This window comes from Trichosurus vulpecula, chromosome 1, assembly GCF_011100635.1.
Source record: "Trichosurus vulpecula isolate mTriVul1 chromosome 1, mTriVul1.pri, whole genome shotgun sequence".
Classification (NCBI taxonomy): domain Eukaryota; kingdom Metazoa; phylum Chordata; class Mammalia; order Diprotodontia; family Phalangeridae; genus Trichosurus; species Trichosurus vulpecula.
In genome coordinates this window covers 461,939,708-461,962,331 of record NC_050573.1, presented here as the reverse complement: position 1 = coordinate 461,962,331, position 22,624 = coordinate 461,939,708, and the positions used below count along the sequence as shown (strand labels likewise).

Genomic DNA, 22,624 nt, shown 5'->3' with positions numbered 1-22,624 from the left:
CAATTTATCCAAGTAGCTGTAATTTTACCAGTTTAGGAACCCCATCTCCCAGACTTCCATACCTTAAGACATGGTTTTTATAAGTTGTTACCATTTAAAACAACCTGAATACACAGCGGCTAGTTTCCTGGAGATGAGCCACGTCAGCTTAGGTAGGCATCTGCTCAGACGACACACAGTCTATTGAACAGTTAGTTCAGTTGGTCAGTACCTGAAGCCTTTCCAGCTTGGTAGGATATGCCAAAGCTTGTGGTCTTGTGGTCTCAAAAGCAAAGTCTTTAAGAACCCAGGGTATTAGTATTTATTGTCTAGGTATTTACCTCAGGCACCAGATGAAGAAACCACATGTTGAATGGAAAGAACTCTACCTCCGAAATTAGTAGGGAGGCTTGGACTCCCACTGGAAAATGAGTTAATCTCCCTATGTCTCATTTTACCTTTTGTAAAATGACTATAATTCACTTCTTTACTTCTTCTTCAGAAAGGTTCATTCAGTTGATAGAGCGAGTTAATATAGTAGAAGGGTAACCTACGAAGATAGCATTTTCATCGAGCATAGCATTTACCCACCAAGAAATGAGCCTATTTCAGATCAAATGGGTTCTATTACTTTTATTAATAATTATCATTATTACTTTTATTAAACACTGTTAGACATGCAGGTCAATTAAAAAAACTTAATCTATACTTTATGGAAGAAGTACATCCTATTAACTCTTGTAAATCTTTCACCAGAACAGGTGATTTGGGGGATTCTGCCAGAAATCTACTATTTATCAGACACAACCCTTTCTGGGCTCAACACTTAGGGACAACTTCTAGTTCTCCATTGCCTGGCGGCACATATGGGGAGAGATTCAGACCAAAAGGTCACCCCACAAATATAAAAATATGAAAATTCCCATTTGACCAAAGGAGCTAGAGGTGAGTGTCCGCTATAGGAATTCTTCTCAGTTCCACAATCTGGGAGTCCGTCATCGTGCCTCCTTCCTGACTGCCTTGGCCAGATTCATTGTCACTGGCACTGAGGCCCGCACCTACAATAGATAAAGAACAATAAAAATAAATACAAAGCAAAAGATTCATGATCAAATATATTCTAATATGGCTTTTTACTTTCATTGAATTTGTAAGATATGAGTTCTACTCAAAAAGATGACACAAACATCTATACTTCCAGGAACATGTGTTAAAACATCCTATCCATTTTGGGGGTTGGCCTTCATTTGCCTTCCCCATAGCCTCTGTTACAGTTTACCTTGAAATCTGCTTTGCTAGCTGAGCCCCAAATCCTTTAGGATAGAGGACAATTTCCTTTTTATCTCTTCATCATTTGTGTATGCCACAAAATTACTCTTGAAAGAATATACCAATGTACATTGGTGAGTCCCTAGCTGAGACCACCATTTCATGACAGGCCTTAAACCATCCTCACCTGGCCCTGGCTTGACTCACCCTCCAGACTTCACTTCTCAGGAGCAGCTGGCCCTGCTTTCTTCTCCTTTCCCTCTACTCTTCTCCCTCCCTCTTTCCATCTCCCCTTTATATGTTCTCCTCTTCCATTAGAATGTCTTGTTTGCTTGTATTTATATCCCTAGTACTTAACACCATCATCTTTTTTGTCCAATCAGTCACAAAGTGCTGCTACTCTTTCTTTAAAATGTTTCTTCCGCCTGCCCTTTCCTTTTCATTTTCATAGACTCCACCCTGGCTTCACCTCTCATCACCTGCATCCTGGAGTATTAGTCAGCCTCCAAAGCAGTCTCCCTGACTCCTCCAACCTATTCTGAATGACTGCCCTTCTAATCTTCCTAAAACAGCACATCTTTCACATCGCTCCTCCACTTAAGAACCTACACTAACCAGCTCCTATTACATATTGGATTGTATCCAAAATCTTCTTGGCTTTTAAAATCCACCATAATATGGCCTTATCCTACCTATTCAAACTTATTCCCCATTCTTCCAGTCAAACAGGTCTTCTAATTTTCCATCCCCCTTCTTACGCACACGTGCGCGCACACACACACAGACACACATCCCTATATATTCTTGCCTTTTTGTCTTCACTACCTTAAAGATTTTCTATTCCTACTCTCCCTATCTCTTTCTGCTTATTCATGATACTCAGAATTTCAGTTAGGCCAGACTTCAGTGGCCATCTCGTGCCTTTAGTAATGATTGCTCTGTGTCCTTGCTACAACATCCTGCCATGATTTGAAGACCTCTAATGAGGAGGAAGCCAGGCCATTCCATTTTTGGATATCTGTAGTTGTTGTGAAGTGTTTCTTTCTAAGCCTAAATTTGGCTCTTTTTGACTTCCACCGATTGTTCCTTATTATGCTCTTCAGGGCCACACAGAAGAGAAGTCTAATCCCTCCACTATGGGGTCATTTTCCAAATACTTGAAAGTCAGTCAATAAATATTAAGCACCTACTATGTGCCAGGCACTGTGCTAAGAGCTGGGGATACAAAGAAAGGCAAAAGTCAGTCCCTGCCCTCAAAGAGCTCACAATTTAATGTAATACAGCTAGCCCTTCTTCCAGAAGTCTTCTGTTTCCTGGCTAAGCATTCTCAGCTCCTTCAATTGATCCTACAGAGCAAGATCTCAGTCACCACTGGGATAGTCACTCCTCTGAGCTTATGTAATATCTGTCCTAAATACGCGGTGTCCAGTGGGGCACCGTGGCACATAGCTGTAAACCCTATTCCTGAGGAAGCAGAGGTAGAGGATCACTTTTGAGCTCTGGAATTCTGAGCTGCAGTGGGCTAAGCCCATCAGGGGCCTTCACTGTCTGGTTCCAGGATGGTACGCCCATGGGGGAAAAGGGGTGCTAAGTGGCTCAAGTTGGAAATAGAGCAGACAAAGAGTCTGTGTCAGTCAGCAGTAGGATTTAGCCTGTGAGTGGCTGCTGCAGCCAGGGAAAGGCAGGGAGACCCTGAATGAATGTGGTACCCTCAACTGCTGCCTGGGTCTGACCAGGACAGAATGCAATAGGACTATCACCTCCTAATCACTTAAACGGATCCTGAGATGATACTAGTTTTCTTTGTTGTAATATTATACTTCTGACTAATGAACTTATGGTCCAACAAAACCTAGACTTTTTCAGATGAGTTGCTGTATGGCCATTGTCATACAGTTTATTTTTTAAACCTAAGTACAAAATTTTGCACTTATCCCCATTAAATTTTATCTAACTTGATTTGGCCCCAGTGTTCTAGGTTGGAAATCTCTTTTTGAAACCTGACTCTCAATCAATGTGTTGACTATCCCTCAAAAGCTCGAAGGTCCAGCTCCCTCCCCTTTCCTTCTAGAAATCCTTGCCTTAGGGTCACTGAGTTACACATTCTTTTGGCATTTACTGATTCTCTAGTTAAGTTATGTGTGTTAGAGGGCAACTGGCTGTCCTGATCGATATCAGGCCACTGGACCCAGATGGCTCCGGAGGAGAAAGTGAGGCTGGTGACCTTGCACAGCCTTCCCTCACTCAAATCAAAGTCAACTGCAAGTCATGGCAGCAATTTCCTGATGTCACGGTCCTCTTCAAGAATGAAGGACAAACAGTTATTTTCTGTGTGTTATGGGATCGGGTGGTAGAATGGAGAATTTCACTTTGAAGGAAATACAATTATATTTAAGTCCCCAGACCTTTACATAGCTATGTGACCTTGAGTAAATGACTTAATTTCTTGGAATTTGTTTGTAAATAATGGTGCAATGCTTATCTTGCAGGACTGTGATGAAAGTGTTTTGTAAAGTGTTATAAACATATGACTACTTCATTAATGTTATGGTACTGACGGTCTCATCCATCTTCTTATCCCTCCATAGCAGCTAGGTGCCAAGTACTTTGCCATTAATTAACATACTAGAGCGGGGTGGGGTGGTCGGTGGACAGGGAGTATGGGCTGGATCCCAGGTTGTGGTCATCAAGCTTTTTTTACGATAGATGTTCTCAGGTTTCATTTTCCACATTATATACACACTGAGAAAAAAGAAAACAAAGAAACAAAAAATCCCACCAAAAACTGCATATGGTATATTGCAAAAAAAAAAAAAAAAAAGCACATGATCTCACATCAGAGGATCTGTGTTCAAATCCTGACTCTGTGCCTCCCTACTCTCTATCCTTGTGTCCTTGGGTGGGAGGGGGTGGGGCACTGAACATCTAGTACTCTCTTTTCTTCATCTGTAAAATAGAAGAGTTGAACCATCTGATCTCTAGGGGCTCTTATGGCTCTAACTCCCTTGATCCTGGTGGTAGGCTTTCTGTATTATTTAGAAAAGATCTGCATCAAGTCTTCCTTTTTGACAGCTTCCGAAATGATTACCCATCCTGATGATCTACAGCATTCACATGAGAGCCCACTGCAAATTAAGAGAAGCCAATATGTCGTGTTAGCACAAAGGCTGCTCACATTTCAAAAGTGTGTCTCTAGGTGGCTTAGTGAGTGGAGCACCGGCCCTGGAGTCAGGAGGACCTGAGTTCAAAATTGACCTCAGACACTTGACACACTTACTAGCTGTGTGACTTTGGGCAAGTCGCTTAACCCTAATTGTCTTCCCTCTTCCCCTTCCCCCCAAAAGTATATCTCTAATCCACTCTTCAGAATAAAAGGAAAGAGATGCCCTGCCCATAATGTCATTTCATACTTAAAACAACCCTTGTTGGTAATATTCTATAGATGAAGAAGTGGAACCTCAGAGCAGTTATGTATGTACATGGCTAGGCAGTATGAGGCAGAGAGCACCAGGGACTGGAGTCGGGAAGACCTGAGTTCAAATCCAGCCACTGACACTATTTGTGTGACCCTGAGCAAGTCACTTGACCTGTTTGCCTCAGTTTCTTCATCTTTAAAATGGGGATAATCATACTTCACAGGGTTGTTGTGAAGATCAAATGAGAGAATAGTTGTAAAGTGCTTAGCACAGTGTCTGGAACACACAGCAAGTGCTATATAAACGTTAGCTATTATTACATTAACTATTTTTGAAGTGCTTAGAACAGTTTCTGGCACATAGTAATTATGATATAAATGTTAGCTATTATTATTGTGTTAACTATTATTAAAGTGCCCAGTGTAGTGCCCGGCTCATAGTATTACATGTTAGCTGTAATGACAGTAGGTACTGTTATTACTCTAAATTTTGGAGATAAGGTTTATACACAGTTCGCTCTTCCTGCTGACTTACTGCCCTTTCTTTTTTTTTTTTTTCCAGGAAGTCTTTATTGATGAGTTTTGTTTCCTTACATCACCAGAGTTTCCCCAGTGTCCGTGTCCTACTGCCTCCCTTTCCTAGAGAGCCATTTCATTATAAGAAATAGTCTTTTTAAAGACAAAAAAAGATAAAGAAAAAAGAAGGGGAAAAATAAGCATAACTGTTCAATACTTGAAAATGTCTGAAAATATACTGCATTTCACAACACTCGTAGACCTTCCACCCTGGCAAAGGTGTGAGGTGGGGGTGTCTTATTTCTCTCCTTTTGAACCATTTTTGAGTCTTTGTAGTTTTGCAACATTCACTTTCTATTTTGTGTGTGTAAATGTGTGATTGCTCTTTTCCTATACCCCGTTGCGGTCATTATGCATGTTTTCTTGGTGTAATTTACTTCATTCTGCATCAGTTCACATAGATCTTCCCTTGGTTTTCTGCATTCATCATTTCCTACCGCACAGTACAATTCCTGCAGCGCAGTTGGCTGAGCCATTCCCCCAGTCAATGGGCACCTGCTTTTGTTTCCAGGGCTTTGCTATTACAGAGTAGGCCAGCTTTTTTCCTACAATATCCCACAAATACCCCACAGTGTTCTATGTCCTCCACTTGTTCTTACAGTTCTCTCCTTTGAGGCTCTTGTAATTAGGAACTTCAGGGTTAATTAGAAGCATGGTGGTGCTTTTCTGCCAGGAAACCCCCTCAACCAAAAAATAAAGGTTTGCTATAAGTGAGGAATTACAGCTAGAGAGCCTGGTTGCCACACCGGGACACATGGCATATTAAAAATAAAAAAGAGGAAGGCCTTTGGAATGTTAGATTCTCTATGGTAAATTTGTGGAAATTCATGGAGAAGAATTAGATGAGGTAAGAGGGTATAGAGAGGTTGCAATCTGCACTAGTGGAGGGAGTATTCACATAACTGAGAGCATGGATCTGTTTCAGTCAGTCAATCAATAAACACTTTTAAGCACTTACTATGTGCCAAGCACCATGCTAAGCACTAGGGATGCAAAATAAGGTAAAAAACAGTCTTTGTTCTCAAGGCGCTCACAGTTTAATGGGGGAGACAGCACCCAAACAACTATGTAAAAACAAGCTCTACACAGAATGATCAACCTAGGGAAGGCACCAGGATTAGGAGGGATTGGGAAAGGCTTCTCCCAGAAGCTGGGATTTCAGGTGACACTTGAAAGAAGCCAGGACTAGGAGCTGAGGATGGAGAGAAATCCAGGCGTGGGCCACAGCCAATGAGTATGTGAGGAGTCAGGAGATGGAACGTCTCATTGGAGGAGCAGCAAGGATGCCAGCGTTAAGTATCTCCCCCAACAACCTCTTGTGGCACCCCTGTAATCCCACCTCACTGGTTTAATTAATGTTCATATTGTGTATAGACAGATAGTGAGGGAAGGAGGGAGAAGAGGAAGAGGAGAAAGAGAGGGACAGGGGAGAGGCAGGGGAAGACAGAGAGAGAGAGAGAGAGAGAGAGAGAGGGGCGCAATCATAGCAGAGTGGATAGAGAGCTAGTCAGGAAGACCCAGGTTCAAGAACCATCTCTGAAGAAGCATGATGCTGGACAAGTGACGACCTTCTGGTGCTTTGGCCAAGCCTGTGAGCCTGTCCACTGCAGAGCAGGGGATAGGTTACTTTGATGTAGGGAGTCTCCTCCCTCTGGAAGTTACCTATGTGGATGAAAACCAAAGGTCTAGTTCCTCCCCCCACCATACATACACATACACATACACACACATAAATGCATGTACATATGCATGAACATATATTTATACACTCATGCACATGCACATAAATGTACGTGCACACACACATATATACCTACACGTGTAATATATGTATGTCTATATTATTTTGTTGTAATATTCTTTATATTGCATATATTATAATTCTTGCATATTGATTTAGTTCTGCTGTGTAGAGCTGGCAGGACAATGGAAAGATTGATGGTTTTAGAAGCAGAAAACCTGGATTTGAATCCTGCTCTGCCATTGACTATTATGTCACTTGGGCCAGTCACTCCATGTTTCTGAGCCTCTGAGTTTCTTTATCTGTACAATGGATGAGACGACTTCTAAGATCCCTTTCCAAATACAACCATGAAGCAGCCGCATGTGCTTACTTACAAGCCACCGAGTCTGGGACTTGGGCCCAGTCCGGGGCACACCTCTGGTCCCAAGCTCCCTCTGGTTACCACGTGGACCTGCCCATCCCTATCTCCCCCACTTCATGGTGACGGTGCCATTACTGATCCTATCATGAAAGCCTATTCATTTGTTCCCTGGATTGTCTGGGCACTGGATCTTTACATGCTCTATTCATTTGCCACGCTCTGTCTTGTCTTATACTTGGCTATGTGTCTTATCTCCCACATACTACCTTGGGACAACTCACTTAACCTTTCTGTATTTTAGTTTCCTTTTCCACGAAAGGAGAAGTTTGGACTAGTTGATCTCTAAGCCCCTTTACACTTCTGTTTTTTATAGAATGGAAGGGAGGTAATAGGTAAATAGAACATTCTTACAAGTAGGGGACCATGTGGAATTTTGGGGATTCTAAAAAAATTTTTCTCACCAGCCTTGCCACAGTGCCTGAAATTCCACCATTAAAGATTCATTCCTTTGCATCTTGGAATCTTTTTGACCTTCAAGAGTCTCTTAATAGTATGTAAATATCACATGGTAGATATATCACAATGCAAATATTATATTCATTAACACCTATTGTGAATTCATTTACCCTTCATGCAGTTAGTTGGGAGCAAAGCAATATGGGAATGAATCACATAGATAAGCTTAGGCAGGGGAACACCAGGAGAAAAGGGAAGAGGGATGAAAGGGAAGATGGAGGGTTGCCAGAGACTAGTTTGCCTGCTCCACAATTTTCCCTAGAGCTAGACCTGAGAGTAAGGGATCAAATTAGGGCACGTGGTTTACCGACAGTATGGGGTTGGGGCACAGTCTGTCACAAGTGGCTGAAATGCTTTCTCTTTCTACCCAACTCCTTCCTCACAATATGCCCATTGAAATCCTAGTCATCCTTTAAGACTCAGATCAAATATCACCTTTAAAGGGCTTTACATGATCTGAAATGATCTTTCCTTTCTTAGAGGTCGCACAGCACTTTATTTGTATCTAGCCCATACACCTGCCCTATTCTCTTTTGTATTGGAATGGCTTAGACATGTGACTATCTCCTTAGCTTTGCTTTTTACCCCTCCATAGACCTTGGGTGAGTCACTTAACTGGGTTTTCAGTTTTCTTATCTGTAAAATGAAGGTATCAGACTACATTATCTTCCAGCCCTCTTCCACTTCTAAGTTCTATGATTCTATGATCCTTACTCCTCGAGCAGAAGGAGCTTGGCATTTTTCCCCCTCTGTATTCACCATTACCTAGCTAAGTACTCTGAGGAGAGAAGATGCTTAATACATTTTCAGAATTGAATTGACCCTCTCCCTTAAGTAGCATGCCACAGGAAGTATCAAATTTCCCTGGGATAGTTTTTCTTGGGAGCTAGAATTTAGATACAAGAAAATATAAAATAGGATCACAGAAATGGAAAACATAGACACCATTTAGCTTTTCTTTTATAGTTGAGGAAAATCATTCAGAGATGCTAAGTGAGTTGTACAAAATCCAGCAGCCAGTAATTGGTAACCTAGACTCCCTCTCTCTCTGACTCTTTTCCCTCCCTCTCTCCCTCCCTTCCTCCTCTTCCTTCCTCCCTCCCTCCATTCCTCCATTCCTCCCTCCCTCCCTCCCTTCCTTCCCTCTTCTTTTCTTTTAAAAAACCCCTCATCTAATAATGAGACTGAGAGGCAGCATTGTATACTGAATAGAGGCTGGTCTCAGAGTCCCTGAATTCAAGTCTAGTTTCTTAAACATATTGGCTGTGTGACCCATGGCAAATCCCTTAACCCCTCATAGTGCCCCTAGACAATTCTCTACGACTAAGAAAAAACTGGAGAAATTGCCAGTCTGCATTGATAGAGGGGCTTTTCCCACTAGTAGTTTTTTACATTGATGTAGTCACAAGTCCAATCCCTGGCACCCCGCCCTGCCACCCCTTCTCACTTGTGACTTGTGAAATTAGTCGACTATTTAATAAACACGTTTTATATATACAGCAGGTTTGTAGACTATGTGATTCACCTCCTAACGAAGCTACTTTGTGTCTGTTTCCCCATAATACCAACTTACATTTACATAAAGCTTTAAAGCATGCAGAATGTAATGCCTTTTGTACATTATCTCGTTTGAATCTCATGACCCTCTGAAGTAAGAACTCCAGGAATTCCTTCCCCTGAGCCTCAGAACAGTACCTGTGGTCACACCCCTAGTATGTCTCAGAGCCAGATATGAACTCAGGCTTTTGAGACTCCAAGTATGAGACTCTGTCCACTAGTCATACTTCCTCATTAGCAGACATTCTCCAGCTGAGCGCATGGTTTATTTTTCTCATGGTTACCCCTGGTAGGCGAATACCTAATACCACGGTACCATGCGAGTAGGAAACCTATAGAGAGGCTGACAGTCCTCTGGGATGTCTTCTCCCTTCTGCCTACCTCTAAATGAATGCCTCTAGGTCTCAGCGGGCCTAGACTCACACTGGGGACTTCTGACCCAGGACAGAAAACCTCTGGGAAGGATCAGCACAGGTCCTGGGAACCTCTCTAACTATGTCCTGAAGAAGCTAGGCTGGTTCAGGGTCACAGCCTCTGACCTGCCCTTTGTAGAGGTCCCATGTCTGGGGACAGAACCCTCATGGGGACTATATACTAGATGAAGTTGTATGGGTCTGCTCCAGTGCAGGGGTCTATAACAAAGCCTCTCTAGCTTGTGGGCAGGATGTGCCCAGAGCTAAACTGTGCCTTCTTGTGGGGGGCCTCTGGTATAGATGATACTGCACAACCTAGGCTTGTCAGTATCATCACATGCCACAGGGGAAGTGCCCATTTTTTATCTCCTAGTATTATGTCCTAACTGTAGCAACTCAAAGATAGAAACATTTTCTATCCCCTATCCTCCTTTTAAAGCATTTATTTTAGAATCTATGGGGGTGAATTACTTATTTCCATTGTAAATAGACTAAGACCATTTCAGTGACATCTAGTGGTAAGCAAGTCATTACTAAGAGTGCAGCTACATCGCAGATATTTCATATTGAGGGCCCAGATTTGATTTTATTATACAGCAATAATACATGTTTTATTTCTATCGCCAAGCCACTGGAAGCACTGTAGTAGCAACACATCCTGTACAATAATGAAATATACGGTTGTAGACTCCTTGCCCTTCTACCCCTACTCTATGGGATTTAGGCTTCAGGAGGATGAGAGCCAGGGACAGCAGTCCCTCCTTTCAAAAGCTCTTAGCTTCCTAAGGTGTCAAAAAGGAAACAAGTTGGGATGGTGGTTGGTCTAGCTGTGGGATGTGGTATTTCAGTGGGTGGGGTAGAAAAGCTTTTCATTCTCTCTGCTTGAGGGAAAAAAAAATGAAGCAAACAGAAATCTTTACATTTTAAGAACTTGGGGTTTTCATGTATCCATTGAAAAAATTTAGACACATTTCTGTGCTGCTATGGTCCTGCCCAATTCTTGGGCACTGGTGAGAAAGGGAAAGGGAATATATTGTACTTCTTGGCCGTGGCCAGCAAAGTCATCTCCACTTTCTCTCCCCACTGGGAGATTGGACTGTGCCCCTCTGGAAATACTGGCTTTGAGGCCAGCCCTAGACTCATCTTGCTCAGTTTAAGGCCTCTAGGACACTTCCCAAACATCTCCAGTCATGCCAACCAGCGTGCAATCCCCATCCCCTTTGCCCCTTTCCAGACCTTTTATATGTGTCATCTTCCCCTATTAGAAGCTGCTTGAAGGCAGGGATTGTCTCAGTTGCTTCTATCTGTGTCCCCAGTGCTTAATACTAGCAACAAAATAAGACTTAATATATTCTCTCTCTCTCTCTCGCTCTCTCATAAGCCCATGAATTATTTAATTATTTATCAAAACACACAAACAACCATATTCTTTGGGGTTCACTCTCAATGGGGGAGGTGGGACTGTCTCAAGTAGGATCAGTTACTCACAGTCCTAGAATGTAGAAGTAATTAGATTCTTAGCTGAGGAGAACTGAAGAATGTCTAGTCTCTTGATACTCAGACATGTCTGTAAGTTTAGAGTAGCTGGTAGTGGGGAGGTAGAGGCAGACACATTTGGGAGTTTAGTTTCAGAACTAGAGATCAAATTAGTTTGATTGGAGCCAGCATGGAGCTAGGACATGGAAGGCTGGACCCAGCAAAGGACCTGATGGCTGGGCCAAAAGGCCATGTTCCCTGTGGTGTTGGGGGAAGAGGTGGCATTTTTTTCATCAAGAACTGAATCAGCTGAAGGACTAGCCTTACAGAATCTGGTTCAAGAGGAACTGACCAGAACAAAAAGTGAGATGAGAGTGTGAATGGCTTCCAATGGGGCCAGAAGGGATCTTCACGTTAAATTAGAGGATGTTTCAAAGCCTGAAGACCAGCAGAAGGATCATTTCTTACTATAAATTGAGGAAAACGAAAAATAGGCTTTCCCTGACAGATGAGTGGGCTGTTGGGATTGCTTAGGTACGTTCCTGACTATGCCTGGCATCTTATAGGTCATTATTAGGACTGGAGGAGTTGATTTCAGAGTTGAGAAGGCAGGTCTGGCCATATAATTTCATGGCCATAGAAACTAGAATGAAGTTATTATCAAGACCCAAAATAAGAACAATTATAAGACAAGTGGATAACTATCCTATAACTAACACAGGAACATGATTAAAACATATGACTTTTGTTTACCTTTCCATCTGATATTGTGCCTTACTCCTCGTATTGTATATTTCCATAGTAAATCCCCTTTAAATACCCAAGAGGCTACAGTAGTTTTCTCCTTGGGGGAGATCTGGGGTTTAAGGATCTTGGCAAACAAGGAGAAGAAGTGTGGTTATCCTAAGAGCTGAGCACCAGCGATGCAGGACCTGCATTTGCTAGTAGGAACTCCCACCCCCCAACCCTGCCCAACAACAACCACCACCAAACGGGGAGGTTAGGTCTGCAAGAAGCATCAGCACACACTATCTCTTCCCTATCATTAAACACTGTGCTGGTAGCAATTGTTATGCTGTAAATACAATGTGCTTTCAAAACCAGTGTGACAGTAAGTGTTATGATTAGAATTTCACCATGTTTACTGCCAAACATGCCAAGACATGAAGGCAAATGAGGACAAACGAGGTCATCTTGTCGGGTGATTTGCAGAATGGTCGTGAGAAAGAACCTGGTAACTGGGCCATCAGAAAGTGTCAGTACAACTTCCAAAAGGGCTAACCTGGTCCATTCACTCAACAAATATTTCTTAAGCTCCTATCATTTATGAGGAATGGTGGCGGATGCCGTGGGAAATATAAAGATGCCCAAGACATGGTCTCCACCAGTATCTAACAAGTGAGAAACTTAAACTTGGAAAGAAAGACCTGGCTTAAGAGATGACACTGGAATCACACCACAGAATATATTCTCTGCCCAAAACCAACTTGGTTGCCTCATCATCGTTTCCTTCTGTTTTCGTATCCTTAGGGTCTAAGACAGTGCACGGCCATAGCAGAAATTTTTTATTTATTCTGAACTTAACATACATCAAAAAAATAAGCATTTCCATATACAGAGTACAACATAAAAAGATTTTATATGAATCTTGTATATAATATGTAAAGTATATGATAAATTCAACCTGCTATTTTAAAAACTAGTCTGAAGGGACCTTTGTTTCTTCTTCCTCTATTAGAATGTTAGCACTTTATTATCATACAGCCCCTTCCAATTGCTGAAATTACCTTTCTAGATTTCTCTCAACTCTAGTATCTGCATTTCAAAGTTTCTAATCAGGGCTGGTTTTTAATCAGAAATGCTCGCAAGTTCTGTCTTCCAATAAAGATCCATTTTTCTTTTTCCCATGTAGGATTGTACTCAGCTTTTCAGGGTAAGTTATTCTTGGGTGTAAGCCTATGTCTTTTGCCTTTGGAATATTGCATTTCAAGATTTACTCTTGTTTACTGGCTCTTGTGTGATCCTTGTGGTTCTCTATTCCTGTAGACTCCTTCTTCCATGGATATGTTCATTCCAGAACCTCAATTTTTGGGGAGAAGTCCTAGAATAGCCACCCCGCCCACTCTCTGAACTTTGTGACTATGGCCCCATCCTAGTATATAATACTCCCTTCCTCTTCCCCCATCTCCAACTTTTCAGTTTTCCTTTTACATGTTGCTTCTCTTATTTTAAAAATGTAAACTCCTTGAGGGTAGGACTGTCTTTTTGCTTGAGTGTGTTTCTCTGGTGCTTAGGACAGTGCCTGGATATGGTAAGTATTTAAGAAGTGCTTATTGATTGACTGATTACAGTATTTATATTTGACATGGAAACTCTGGATTTTGGCTATGATATCCTTGTACTTTTCCTCTTAGGGTTTTTTCCCCAGCAAGTAATCTGTGAGTTGTTTCTATTTTCCCTTTGTCCTCTGTCTAGTTCTAATAGATCTGGATGGTTTTTTTAAAAAAAATTATCCAATGTAATTTCCAGACTTTAAAAAAAAAATCATGATTTTCTGGGAGTCCAATGATTCTGAAGTTAATACGTGAGCTGTTTTCCAGGTCAATCTTTTTGATAATGAGTACTATTTTGATTTTTTTCTAATTTTTTTTCTTTGCTATCTCATGGAATCATTGATTTCTGTTTGATCTACTCTAACTTCCTGAGAGTCCATTACTTGGATAAAATTCTGAGCTACTTATTCTCTTTCTAATTCTTTCTTTAAGACCTTTTATTTCAATATCTCTCCTGTAGACGCTGTGGGAAATCCATTTCTCCCTTTGAGTCTCTGTTTGCAATTGCCGTAGAATTACTTTTTCCTAGGTTGGATTTCTGATACGTCTGGATCTGTTACAATTCTTTTTGGTGGTCTACATATTTTTTGTGATTCTTCATCTCTCCAGCCCCAGAGCTTTGTGGGCTTTGTGGCAGGGCTAGGCTCTGTCTCCTGACGTGATTTTGGGTGGAATGGTCAGCTTTACTTGGTTTTGTGTCATCTATGTTCCCACTCTGACTTCCAACCCTAGGGGCTATGCCCTACTGAATCTTTGACATTCAGAATGCTGTATCTTCAGGACCCTCTGTGGCATCTCAGGATAGAATGCTTTGAAACTTAGAGACCATGGGCCTTGGGTATTCCCGTCTGAGTGATGCCATACCCAGACTCATCACTTGGTAGTCCACCACTGGATTTCTCAAACATTATTTGGCCTGGTATAATTTTTAGTTATTTTACTAGAGTAAGTGTGTAGGAGTTGGGCTGCTAATCTTTATTCAGTCTGCTATCTTGGCAAGAAGTCTCATCATACTAGTCATTTAATGTATATTATATTATTTCTCTATTAACATAATATATATTTTTGATTGAGTGATCATAATCTGTAGGAGACCTGATTTTTTCTTAACTTTAAAAAAATTCTGACTTTAACAAACACAAACTAAAATGAGCATTTCTATATACATTCTAGGACAGGAAGATTTTGTGCATGAAACTGCAAATCTCTGTTATACAAGGCTTATTTTTGTTTTAAAAATATTTTAAATTATTCATATCCTACTTGTCAAAGCTGTCCTGTTTGTCAAGCCCCTGATAATCCATGATTCATTCTGTCCTTCCCTCTGTTCTCATCTAATTGTGTGGAAACGTTTTGCCTTGCCTCCATCTCCTGCCAACCCTTACCCCCAAATTAAAAAGAAAAGAAAAGCAAAACCTCTGTAACACATATGCACAAACAAGACAAATTCTCAGAGTGGTCATGTATAGAAATGTATGTGTCACATCCATCACCTCTCTGTCAGGAGGTGGGTAGCACACTTCATTATTAATACTCTGCCATCCTGAACGGACTTGGGGCTTTCAAAGACCAGTAGAGCTCAAGTCCCAACAGGTTCTATAAAGCTAAGAAGGTCTGAAGGCCCTGACCAATGATGAACTGGGCATCCATCATTGAAGGCCAGTTTAAATAAGAGTTCTAATTTTATCACTAGGCAAATGGTGGATTATTCTGGCTATAGCAATGAATGAAACCTTCTGATAGGACACAGAAGGGTTATAAACTGTCATGCTAGAGAGACTATCCCTACTGTCTAAATAATGGATAAGATAGTGATGACGTATAAGACATATGAAAGACATGACTGACATGACATGAAAGACATTATCTTTATGCTTTTTTAAAATGTGTGTGTGTGGGTACAGTGCATGAACGATATACAAAATGCATATAGCAATGAAATATTCCACTTGTCTTCCCAGAGAGGCAGTGTGGTGTGGCGGAGAGAGGGCGGCACTGGCAGTTGAGAAGACCCAGGTCTGTGTATGGCCACTGTCACATACTGGGCACATCAATTAAAATCTCAGGGTCCCCAAATTGTAAATAAATTACTAATCAATGATGATAAATAGAATTTATATAGCACTTTAAGGTTTGTAAAGTACTTTATGAATATTAGCCCATTTTATTTCCACCACAACTCCAGAAGGTAGGTGCTATTATTATCTTTGTTTTATAGATGAGGAAACTGAGGCAGAAGGAGATTAAGTGACTTCTCCAGAGTTACACAACCAATAAATGTCTGAGGCAGGATTTGATTTCAGGACTTCGTGACTCTAGCTCCAGTGTTGTATCCACTGAACCATCTAAACTCCATGAGTAGAAGTTTCCATGCTGAGGGGGTGGAGCCAAGATGGCAGCTGGTAAGCAGGGAATAGCGTGAGCTCTGTACCGAGTCCCTCCAAAAACCTATAAAAAATGGCTCTGAACCAATTCTAGAACAGCAGAACCCACAAAACAGCAGAGGGAAGCAGGGCTCCAGGCCAGGACAGCCTGGATGGTCTCTGGGTGAGGTCTATCCCACACGGAGCTGGGAGCTGGGAACAGAGTGGAGCAGAGCCCAGCCTGAGCAGTGTGGAACAACAAGACCAGCAACGGGGCAGAGCATGCCCTAGCGCCCTGAATCAGTGAGCTGTGGCAGTTACCAGACTTCTCAACCCACAAACACCAAAGATTGCTGAGAAGGTTAGTGGGAAAAGCTGCGAGAATGGAAGGAGTTCGCGGTTCAGCTTCCAGCCCCGGGGGCAGCGGAGGTGGGGCAGCTACGGCTGTTGCTGCTTCTGGCTCCAGGCCCACCTGGTGGGAGGAATTAAGTGGCGGATCAGAGCAGGGGTGCACAGCCTGCCGAAGATCTAAGCCCAGTTCGGGTTGGGGGTTCTTGGGGAAGGAGCAGTGCTGGTGTGGCAGAGCTGGCACCTCCCCCGCAAACGTGGAACATAGAACTCTGTAGTCTACAAGCAGTCATACCCCACTGAAAAACTCAAAGGTCAAGTTAGTTGGCTGGGAATATGGCCAGGCAGCGAAAACACACCGAGATTCAGTCTCAGACTTTGCATTCTTTCTTTGCTGACAAAGAAGACCAAAACATACAGACAGAAGAAATTAATAAAATCAAAGAGCCTACAACATCTCCAAGAAAAACATGAACTGGTCCCAGGCCATGGAAGAGCTCAAAAAGGATTTGGAAAAGCAAGTTAGAGAAGTAGAGGAAAAATTGGGAAGAGAAATGAGAAGGATGCGAGAAAACCATGAAAAACAAGTCAATGACTTGTTAAAGGAGACCCCAAAAAATACTGAAAAATACACTGAAGAAAACAACACCTTAAAAAACAGACTAACTCAAATGACAAAAGAGCTCCAAAAAGCCAATGAGGAGAAGAATGCCCTGAAAGGCAGAATTAGCCAAATGGAAAAGGAGGTCCAAAAGACCACTGAAGAAAATACTACTTTAAAAATTAGATTGGAGCAAGTGGAAGCTAGTGACTTGATGAGAAATCAAGATATTATAAAACAGAACCAAAGGAATGAAAAAATGGAAGATAATGTCAAATATCTCCTTGGAAAAACCACTGACCTGGAAAATAGATCCAGGAGAGATAATTTAAAAATTATTAGACTACCTGAAAGCCATGGTCAAAAAAAGAGCCTAGATATCATCTTTCAAGAAATTATCAAGGAGAACTGTCCTGATATTCTACAGTCACAGGGCAAAATAGAAATTGAAAGAATCCATCGATCGCCTCCTCAAATAGATCTCAAAAAGAAATCTCCCAGGAATATTGTCGCCAAATTCCAGAGCTCCCAGATCAAGGAGAAAATACTGCAAGCAGCCAGAAAGAAACAATTTGAGTATTGTGGAAACCCAATCAGAATAACCCAAGATCTGGCAGCCTCTACATTAAGAGATCGAAGGGCTTGGAATACGATATTCTGGAGGTCAATGGAGCTAGGATTAAAACCTAGAATCACCTACCCAGCAAAACTGAGTATCATGCTCCAAGGCAAAATATGGATTTTCAATAAAATAGAGGACTTTCAAGCTTTCTCAGTGAAAAGACCAGAACTGAATAGAAAATTTGACTTTCAAACACAAGAATCAAGAGAAGCATGAAAAGGTAATCAAGAAAAAGAACAAGAAAAAGAAATTGCAAGGAACTTACTAAAGGTGAACTGTTTTGTTGACATTCCTACATGGAAAGATGACGAGTATGATTCATGAGACCTCAGTATTAGGGTAGCTGAAGGGAATATGCATACATATATGTTTATGTATATATAAGTGAATGTGTATGTATGTATATATCTATGTGTGTGTGTGTGTGTGTGTGTATATATATATATATATATATATATATATATATATATATAGAGAGAGAGAGAGAGAGAGAGAGGACACAGGGTGAGTTGAAGATGAAGGGAAGATATCTAAAAGAAATAAAATAAAATTAAGGGATGAGAGAGGAACATACTGAGAGAGGGAGATAGGGAGAGATAGAATGGGGTGGATTATCTCGCATAAAGGAGGCAAGAGCAAGCAGTTCTGTGGGAGGAGGGGAGAGGGCGGATGAGGGGGGAATGAGTGAACATTGCTCACATCAGATTTGGCCTAAGGAGGGAATACCATACATACCCAATTGGGAATCTTACCCCACAGGAAAGAAGAGGGAAGAAGATAAAAATAAATGGGGGGGATGACGGAGGGGAGGGCTGATGGGGGTGGAGGTAGTCAAAAACAAACACTTTCGAAAAGGGACAGGGTCAAGGGAGAAAATTCAATAAAGGGTGATGGGTTGGGAAGGAGCAAAATATAGTTAGTCTTTCACAACATGAGTATTGTGGAAGGGTTATACATAATGATACACATGTGGCCTATGTTGAATTGCTTGACTTCTTAGGGAAGGTGGGTGGGAAGGGAAGAGGGGAGAGAATTTGGAACTCAAAGTTTTAAAAACAGATGTTCAAAAACAACAAAAATGTTTTTGCATGCAACTAGAAAATAAGATACACAGACAATGGGGTGTAGAAATTTATCTTGCCCTACAAGAAAGGAAGGAAAAAGGGGATGGGAGGGGAGTGGGGTTACAGAGGGGAGCGCTGACTGGGGAACAGGGCAAGCAGAATATACGCCATCTTGGAGTGGGTGGGAGGGTAGAAATGGGGAGAAAATTTGTAATTCAAACTTTTGTGAAAATCAATGCTGAAAACTAAATATGTTAAATAAATTAAAAAATTAAAAAAAAAAGATGTTTCCATGCTGGGGATTGTTCACACCATTGAAATCACAGTTCCAGACCCCTTTTCCTCCCCCATTTCCTGGTGTTAATTTTAATGATAAGGATTAGCTTATTCAATTGCTGTTCATTAATTTGAATATATCTTGGCATAAGTAATTATTTTGCAAGATGAATTTGTGCTGAAAGGATATTCTTATAGACAAGTGGAATAATGAGTAGAAAGAATTACCTCACTGAACCATCTAGGTGGTAGAATAGATAGAGCACTGGATGGACACTGGACTCCTGAACAAAGTCAGGAAGATCTGAATTCAAATTCTGTCTTAGACACTGTGAGCTGATTGTTAAATTTTCAGGGTGAGCATTTATACCTTAGAAATCAGTAAGTACTATAAATCAACTCACTGTTTTGGTGATTGTCCAAGCTTAAGAAGGTGTTAATGCAGAATTCTTAAAAGATGTGTCATGTGCACTTTGGGGGTGGGGAGAGAGATCTAGTTGTTAAACATTTACAAGCAGACACCTGATCAGTCCCCTCATCTGTAAAGTGGGGATGATAATAATAGCACCAACCTCACGAGGTTATTGTGAGGGTAAAAATAAGATGACATTTGTAAAGCATTTTGCAATCCTTAAAGTGCCAGAGAAGTGATGGCCATAATAATTATTATATAATTACCGAGTATGCAACATACATGCTTAGAAAGTGGAAATATGAATAATTTGCTTCCTATGTGACTTTTCTTTTCCATTCTAAACATCTTCTCCTCAACCCCTGAACTGAACCCAAGGCAAACGTGTTAGAATATTGATTTAAATCAGTCTCTGAATGAAATTAATGAAAACGGTGGCTATATTCGGAATGTCAGTCTAGAAGATCAGGCCTGAGAAATAGTCTACCATGAGAAGAATTTCAAAAGCTATTATAAATAAAAACAAATGATCTAAACAAGAGGGTATAATTAGGTAATTAATGCCATCAACTGCTACTAAAATAAGCCTATTCCAACGAAAGACTAATCCTTTTTTTGTATTATGAAACTCATAGAAGAAGATGCAGCTACAATAAACTATGGAAAGCAACATAATTGTGATACCAAAAACTAAACAGGATTTTAGCATGAATCAATAGTCAACTAACTTTTCCTAGTAGTTTCTCTTAGAATAATTCTTTAATTAATTATTTGCCCTGAATAAGGCTAAAAGGATTTCTGAAGCTTTTACAGCAATCTTTATTATGTAAACCAGAACTTCTACTTCTAAGGACTAAAAGGATAATGCAAATTAGCAAAAACAAAACAACACCGCCTCCCCCCCCCCCCCCCCAACTAGTTGGTGCCAGTGATCAACAACTGAGGGAGAATAATGAAGGGCAGAAAGGCTTGTCAGGGAGAGCAGAGATGTGACACCCAGTGGGAAGCTGGCATATCTTCCAACTTTTCCCACCAAAGATAGATATATTTGTGAAAATTTTGAGTGTGTGTGTGTGTGGGGGGGGGGCAGGGTTGTTATTATATTATTTCATTTAATGCCTTTCATTTGAACTGTGTGTCCCTGGCAAACTAGTTCAAGCAAACTCATTGGTAGGGGCTTATAAGCTGTGATTTAGAGAGGATTCTGGCCTACCAAAAACCTATAGTTAAGTTTTAGAGGCCCATAAATGAGGCATGAATCAGGTGCTGCAAGTGCAAAAAATAAGTTAAACTGGTTATTTGCTATTGAGTAGACTAAAAGAAAAAAACATGTTAAAAATTTTTTTGCTTCTCAAAACAGATGTCCTAGTGAAAACATAGCTCTCTAATTGAAGTGAAACAGGTGTGTTCTAGAAATATATTAGATAACTATCCAAAACTTTATTTTTTTATTTATAGAATATGAAAATGAAATTCCATGACTTCTTTTCTAAAAATTACTTCCAAGTTTTAAAAACCTATCTAAGATATAACTTCCTGACCCCTTCCTTTCCCCTTCATTTTAAATTTCCCTTTTTCTTTCAAACCTTTAGTTCACTCACTCTTAGAAGTTCTCCACCTCCTTCTCATCCTGGAGGTAACTCTGTCCTGAGGTCTGCTCGCCTGATTGCTGAGTCCAGACCACCATTTCATGAGGCTTCCCAGCCACACTCACCTTACTCCCTGCTAAACCTACTCTCTGGACTTCTCTATCACCTTGTCAATGGGCTTACCCTCCCATGGTACCTGTCCCTGCCTCCACCCCACTCCTCTGGGCAGTTCCTCTTTATATGCTGTCTTCTCTCTTTAGAATGTGAACTCCTTGAACATAGGCCTATCTTGCTTGCTTGTTTTTGTATATCCAGGATTTAGCACATAGTAAGTGCTTAATAAATGCTCTTTGTTTAAAAAAAAAACTATTGTATGCAAAACACAATGTTAGCCAATGGGGGAGATTCAAAATTCAGTTAAGATGTAGTATCTGCCTTTATAATCTGGTAGTAGAATGAGACAAATACAGATGATTCTAATGCGTACTATTATATAACATGCCAGCTAAGTCTAAAATGGGAAATTCCTCACTCTCAAATAAAGTACTGTGGCTTATTAACTTTTCTGCATCAGTTTTAGTGTTGGTCCAGTCATTCTTGGAAATAATAACATAATCCAGAAAGTACAATTTTAATCTAGGACAACAATGGAATTCTCAGGCGATGTTTGTAATTAGGAGCGTCTATTATCTATCTAGTCTATCTATCTATGCATCTATCTGTTTGCGCTCTTCTGTTTACTAAAGGAAAGGTGACCTACTTTACCTCATGAAAATTTTTACCACATTTTATCGTACTTTTTAAAATGTATTACATTGTAATTTATTTCATTAATTCATACCCTGGAAGATCACTCAACAGTATCAGTTATTACCAAATACAAGGATGGTTATTCTATTCAATTAAGGGCGTGTAACATCTATACTCGAATTTTACCTGGCTACCTCTTGCTGTTGAATGCAATCCTAAATGGGCACATCAGTGGTAACCCGATTACTTGAGAAATCACCCCTTCCTCATTTACTCATACAGTAAATAAGATTAGCCAGGTCACAGTTGAGTATCACCAGGTTTAAATTTTGAGGAACTGAAGCCATATTATGTTAGGGAAGGTTCGCGCCTTTGTGTGGCTTGGAATGAAATGCCTGTGGGAGAGGCTAAATCCATGGGAAACCTACTAAAGCCACTCTTGTTACAACAGAATTCAAACCTTGGAGCTCATCTAGAAGGATTTAATTACTGAAGAACTATTATGAAGTGATATTACCTTATAAGGCATAGGCCCCAGAGTAGTGAAAAGGGGGGAGGAATCCATGCAACGACCAGATCAGGTAAGGTCACACAGGAGCAGAGCCACTTCCAAGGGGAGGTGGGATCACTCCAGTGCCCACCCTCTGACGATGAAGTTGTCAGTCCTTTGTCTTGTGACTAGCAAAATAATAACCTACTACCATAAACATACACACACTGGTAAACACCTACACACAAAGCAGTCTTGTTATTCAGTATAGAAGTACATTTCATTTACATAACAAGACTGGAGCAGATGACAGAGGCTGAATACCCACCCAGCTCAGGGGTTTGGAAAGGATGTTTCTTCAAGGTGTCAGTTATATACTTGACTAAGTGTCCTAAAAAAGTTAAATTAACTAACATACTACTGGGAAGTAATTTAGAAACTGAGAAGAATGCTGGTCACCCACTATTTCC

The 22,624-nt window shown here is 40.9% G+C and overlaps 1 protein-coding gene across 1 annotated transcript in view; it reads right to left on the bottom strand.

The window, feature by feature from the left end:
- Positions 1–404: 404 nt before the first annotated feature.
- The window catches only part of ADGRV1 (adhesion G protein-coupled receptor V1), a 727,941-nt gene continuing 705,721 nt past the window's right edge, over positions 405–22,624 (bottom strand). Inside the window, exon 90 of the mRNA XM_036763404.1 lies at positions 405–1,037. Within this exon, the coding sequence (XP_036619299.1) occupies positions 919–1,037 (119 nt within the window). The 3' untranslated portion in view covers positions 405–918. The remainder of the gene's footprint in view (positions 1,038–22,624) is intronic.